The following is a 6305-nucleotide window of genomic DNA, read 5'->3' on the forward strand; positions in this document are numbered from 1 at the left end:
ATGTATATATCTGTAAGAACATGTGACACTTATTCAGTAGCCATGATAAAACTCCGAGTTTCGGATGCCAGGGTGGGAGCCTACGCCAACATCTCTTCAGTTATCCGGCCATTGAAAATTCCTGTGAAAAATGACCGTTAAAAACAAAGGGAAATTACTGTGTAGTGACAAGGTCAGAACGCGTCTAAAACTGCGTATATTATCACATGCACACATATATCTATATACGCACACACCCGCACACAAATTCCTCTATTTGCATAATATCGAGGTCTCTTTCTTTCTTTTGTTGTCCTTCCTATCAATATATATATATATATATATATATTGGGTTCAGTCCCATTGTGCAGTAGTTAAGTGTCAACAGCTATAGCTCTTGGTTAACCAAAGTTTTGTAAGTAGATTTTATTGACAGAAACTGAAAGTAGCCCATCACATATGAATATATGTTTCTGTGTGGGTGTGTCTTTGTTTACATTGTGCTCCTTCAAATATCATGCTCTGCAAGCAGTAATGTTGTCATTTCTTTTGGTTTTGCACTTTCAAAAAAAGTATGAAAGAAGAGATCCCTTTCTTGAAAATCAGGTAAGGGTTATCAACAGGAAGGACATTCAGCTGAAAAGCAATGCTTCAATAAGATATTCACCTAACCCATGCTAGCAAAATATGAAAAACAAACAATGAAATGAATTTAAGTATGTGGCACATGGCTCAGTGGTTAGAGGATCTGGCTCACAATCACGAGGTAGTGAATTCGATTCCTGGATTGGGCTCTGTGTTGTGTTCTTGAGCAAGACATTTTATTTCATGTTGCTCCAGTTCATTCAGCTGTAGAAATGAGTTGTTAGGTCACTGGTGCCAAGCTGCATTGGCCTTTGCCTTTCCGTAATGTTAGTGGCATGGAGAGGGGAGGCTGGTATTCATGAGTGACTGCTGGTTGTCTATAAACAAATTTGCCTGGACTTGTACTTCTTAGGTGCAATCTCATGGTCATTCATGACTGAAGGGGGTCTTTACCCTTATGTGTATATATATGTGTATGTGTGTATCATCATGATGATCATTATCGTTTAGTGTCTACCTTCCATTATATATATGTAAATATATATAAGCAACAGAGGCAGTATTAATGCTAAGAAGTAATATTTATTCCCACTTAAACGTGGATGTTCTGTTAGAACACACTATACTGCAGTAAATACCAAGAGAGAAACTCCCATATTGGCTTTTGGTATAAAATATCAACTTGTTTATATCACTAGTGAGGATTATATATATATATTTACACACACACACACACACACACACACACACACACACACACACACACACACACACACACACACACACACACACACACACACTCAGATGAGATAGAATCACCCAGACAAGTGTATGATTACATTTTCGTTGCCTCTGCTTCTGACCAAGTTGATTTTCACCTGTCTTTTTTATGGGCTCTATAAAATAAGTAGCAAAGTAGCAGACTGGTGCTGATGTAAGCAAGTAAAAAAAAACAAAAAAACGCTTGAAGGTAGTGCCCCACTGTTGTCATGCTTTGATATGTCCGAAACCAGTAAAAGAATATATTTAAATATTTTACTTGAGTAGACATTTTCTATTGAAAGATGTAAATATAATTGTGACAATTAGTTTATTTACCTTAAGACGCTTTCACATGTTTGCTTAAAAAACACTGTTTTCTCTTTTTTTTTTTTATATTCTTTTCATTATGTACTAAGTTGTGACATTCATAACCAAATTACTACTTCCTTCAGATTATGTTGATTGGTAATCATTAACATTATTATTGTTGTAGTAGGTTAAAGGATTTTTTCTTGATTTTTAAATTTTGACCATTGTCCTTAATTTTTAAATTTTATTTTTAGGTGTGATCTAGTGGTTAGGGTGTTACCCTCGTGGTAACGAGATCTTGGTTTCAATTCCCAGACAAGGTGGTACATTGTGTTTTTGAGCATTTCATTTCATTTCATTTCGTGTTGCTCCAGTCTACTTAGCTGTAAATGACAGACTGACATCTTGTTCAGGAAATGTGATCTTGGTCACTTATGCACTATAGAAACCAGGTGACCAGCCCTATGATTTGTAGGACTCAAAACAGTAATGTATAGGGGGTTGATGATTGTCATGATGATTATCAGTCTAATGTTAGGTTGGAAATACTACCCAGCATCTTAGTTTGTCTTCAGCAGAGGTTACTCTGTTGGAAACATTTGGTACAGACTACTGGTTTCCTTACAATCAAAGTGTTCAGGGATTTATTTGGCTGCATCAGTCTTGCCAATCTAGGAAGGCCTGCAAATATCATAGGCACTTCTCTCTTTCTATAAAAAAAAAAAAAAGAAAAAAAACCCATAAAAGATTTTTTTTTTAAAGAAAAACTATCTTTTAGTCTCATTCCTCATAGCATCTCTTTCAATAACTTATTTTTTCTCAAGTCCCTTCACCCTTTTTTCCCTGTACTACATTTTAATAATTCCTTATAAATGGTCAAGCTCAACCAGCTTTTCATTCTGTTGATGATGATTCTAATTTTGGCACAAGGCCAGCAATTTTGAGTAGAGGGGGCAAGGTTATTACATTGACCCCAGTGCTTGACTGGTACTTTAGTTCATTGATCCTGAAAGGATGAAGGGCAAAGTTAACCTTGGCAGGATTTGAACTCAGGACATAATGAGGCAGAAGAAATGCCACTGAACATTTTGTCCCACTCTTTAAAAATTCTTCCAGCTTACTGTTGATGATAATGACTAAAAATGTTCTCTATCTAAAATACTTGTTGATTGTTGCTTACTACTCATAGCTTTTCTTAGATAATTCTTTCATAGCCTTAAATCAAAATTTGGTATTTTTCCTTCAAGAAAAAGATCCCTGCCTCAAAACATTAAAAGTCACCTTTTCTTACAACACACAAACCTTACAAATTTTATGCAGTTTTTTTCTCTATGCTCACTAGTTTTCTAGGATTCTAGGTTTTTTACTTCTTTTAGTTTGGAAGTTTTACAATGCACCTCCTTTTCCCATTAACCTGTACTAATTGACTGAATATATTATCATATTTTTATAACTTGCATTGAAGTATTTGAATTAAAGATTAATTGGTATAAATTAATTTAAATTATTTCTTATAAGAGACCTACTGCTTTTTTCATACAAAGTATTTGATTTCAGTGAGTTAATAAAATGATGAGAGCTTAATTATAAAGTTTAACTTTTAGAAATAGTTTTTAGTTTTTGTTATTTAGTAACTGGTTTCAGATCACATTTGTAAAATACAGTTATTTTATTTGCTAGTGATATAAAGTTAAATGGCTGCATGATTTACTTTTTCCTTATTCATTCTCATTGCTGTGCTGATAGAGAAAAAAAATGTGTAATAAAAGCAATTCTGGAATACAGGATGAGGAAAACAATTGCCAGCTCATGTGAAATATTGATCGGGCTGCAGAGTCCTACATAATGAATGGATACAAACTGTGGAGGAAGAGGAGGAGGAAATTGACTATAGGGTTAGACTGGGTGGGCCAACTCTAGTTCTCAGGTGATTCAAAAGAGAACATTAATTACTATGTTGCAGATGAATTAATGAATAGAAAAAAAAAAAAGACAACAAAAACATTCACTTGAATTATTTTCGTATGAAAATAACATGATTGATTTCTATCATGACCTTTAGTCTGCCTAACTATAAGATTGTGAAAGTATTAGAATAAAGTTAATACTATACTAGCTTCTACCAACCACCTGACAACAACTATATAACATTGAGCTTTACTCTCTTGAGGAAGACTCATTCAAATTTTGAAGCTATCACATAGTCTAAGGGAGATATTGGAGTGACAGCATTTCAGTTACCAGAGGAGTGACTAACTGACTTTAATTTTAGATAAACAAGGTTGTCGATGATAACTTTTTGCCAGTTGACAGTGTTGGTTAGTCTTTCAATACTGCTTTTTCGGGACTTACTTTAACCAAGGGCAACTCCTCTACAAATTTGCTTGACACTACTTTGGGGGTGCTCTGGTACCTTGGTGTTGCAGTAAGTTTCTGTCACCATTAGTTATGGACAAGCAACAAATATTATGGCCTCCGTCATGGAATAACAATCATCTTGTTGATAATGCTTCGAATAGCACACGTGTGGATACCCAAGCAGTGGCAGAGCATAATTCTGTTGTTGTTCGCCTTATGAAGGTAATGAGTCTTTTTGTTTCTTTGCCTAAACTCTTCTATAGCCTATTTATTAAGCAGCTACTTTTCTTCTATATTTTTTTTCTTTCAGTTATTTCAGAAGTTTTGTCTCAAATATATAAGTTTTTAGAGAATATTGAACTAATTATTGGGAGCAATTTTCTATATGATTATTTAACACAATACTTTTTTTTTAATTATCTTTATTTGTTGTATAAATAATTCAGTTAATGATTTCTTATTTACTGTTTTCTTATGTATTCTTGATCAATATTTTCATAATTGTTTCTTGTCCAACAATTGTCTTACAACTTCATTAACTTCAAAGGGTGCCTTTTATTTGAAAAACACAACAAAAATATCTGATTTGTAAAGTTATTATTATTGTTGTTGTTATTAATAATGATATTGATGATGATAATGATATTAATAATAGTAGTATTTCAGTGCTTGAATTTTCTTCAAGGGCTGTGTGTCCTTGAATTATATATTATTTAAATTTTGCTTTTTGATTTTATTTCATAATATATAATTTATAATATATAACTACCTGTTGATTTGATTTGTTTGAGAGAGGAAGTAGAATTGCTACTGTAATAGTCTGCTGCCATGTTCTGATGAGCAGCTAGTTTATCTATGGCATTGAACATAATAATGGGATTAAAATATCAATAATTGGCAGCAGTACAAGTGTCCCTTCTACTATTCAGATTGGATAAAGTCTCGAGTGAGAGCCAGGAACAGCAACTAGTCTGCACATTACGTGTGCACGAGTCAATACTTCAGTTTTCCACTGTAGCGTTTCGTTATATTCTCTTCAGTCGCCACTTTTCCTCCAGTGATATGGCAACTGTCAGTATGGTTCTAGGTACGGTAGATGTCATGAACAGTGAATATAAGGTAAGAGAACAGATGCTTTTCACAAGTGTTTGTAGCCATTTTGTAGCTGAATGAATTTTTTTTTCTTTCACTTTACAAGGCTTCACATGAAATGATATACTACAATTAACAGTGAATGCTAAAGAAAAAATGAAATAAAATAGATGAAATTAACAAAAAAATTACAATTGGTATATCATTAGTATTTTAAATGCAGGTTATATTTAGAAATCATTATTATTATTATTTTTTTTTTGTATATATTTCAAAGGAATATTGAATTCTATTTCTATTTAAATTTCTTGTTGCTTCTGTTGCTTTCACTCTAAACTTATCCAAAACAAATCTATTTCTGTATGCTGTATATAATGTAGACAGCATAGTCTACATAGGAAAGTAACAATCTTCCTCATTATCATATTAGTTGAAATATTGTAGCCTTTTTGTTCAAATTATTGATCTTTTTCTTGCAGTAGCTTTCTACATTATATACTTACTTTGCTGGATACTGCTTTAACCATGGAGTAGCAATAAGTATCATGGGATGATGGGCATTACTACGTTACTCTTTAAAGCAACTAGTTTTAATTGTTTCAGTAAGATTATTAATTAAACATTGTAAGATGGGATTCTTTTACTGTAGAAAATTCTAGTATTTTCCCAGAAACTAGTTTATATTTCTTACAGAAGCGTATTTATATTAATTTGAGAGTCAACATTTTTTTTTTTAATGAATTTATGATACATAGTCATAATCTTAATGACATTTTAAATTTCTATGTTAAATTATCAAAGCTTCCCAGTAGTTATAATTTTTATAATGCACGGCTAGAGAAAAACATCTCTTTTCAGATGTGAATAAATTTAAGTAAATGACCTTGAAAATAGAATATGCTTGTATTTGGTCAAGCAGCTTCTTCCCTTTAAAGGTTAATTGTCAAAAAATGCATATTTTATTTGTGAATTTAACCACTACAAAAAGAAAAAAAAAAAGAAAGACCAAGCTAAATGATGTCATTTCCTAAAGTAAGATCGTATCCTAAATGTTTAGCTATAAACTGGCCAATATTTATTCTCATTTTTATAAATGTGTGTCTGAATGTATATATGAATCTATATATGAATCTATATATGTGTATGTATGTATGTATGTATGTATGTATATATATATATATATTGTATATATATATGTATATATATATATATATATATAT

At 32.1% G+C, this 6305-nt stretch overlaps 1 protein-coding gene across 9 annotated transcripts in view; it reads left to right on the forward strand.

Moving 5' to 3' along the window:
- The window catches only part of LOC106868390 (protein NDRG3), a 140985-nt gene that overhangs the window by 46059 nt on the left and 88621 nt on the right, over positions 1-6305 (forward strand). The window contains exon 1 of one of the 9 annotated variants that reach the window (XM_052970596.1): positions 3748-4215. The exons of 6 other annotated variants lie outside the window; for them this stretch is intronic. In XM_052970596.1, the coding sequence (XP_052826556.1) occupies positions 4084-4215 (132 nt within the window). In that variant the 5' untranslated portion in view covers positions 3748-4083. Of the gene's footprint in view, positions 1-3747; positions 4216-4902; positions 5113-6305 lie in introns of those variants that run through there. 2 more of the 9 variants (XM_052970611.1, XM_052970620.1) reach the window with 2 other exon arrangements.

This window comes from Octopus bimaculoides, chromosome 1 (assembly GCF_001194135.2).
Source record: "Octopus bimaculoides isolate UCB-OBI-ISO-001 chromosome 1, ASM119413v2, whole genome shotgun sequence".
Lineage (NCBI taxonomy): Eukaryota > Metazoa > Mollusca > Cephalopoda > Octopoda > Octopodidae > Octopus > Octopus bimaculoides.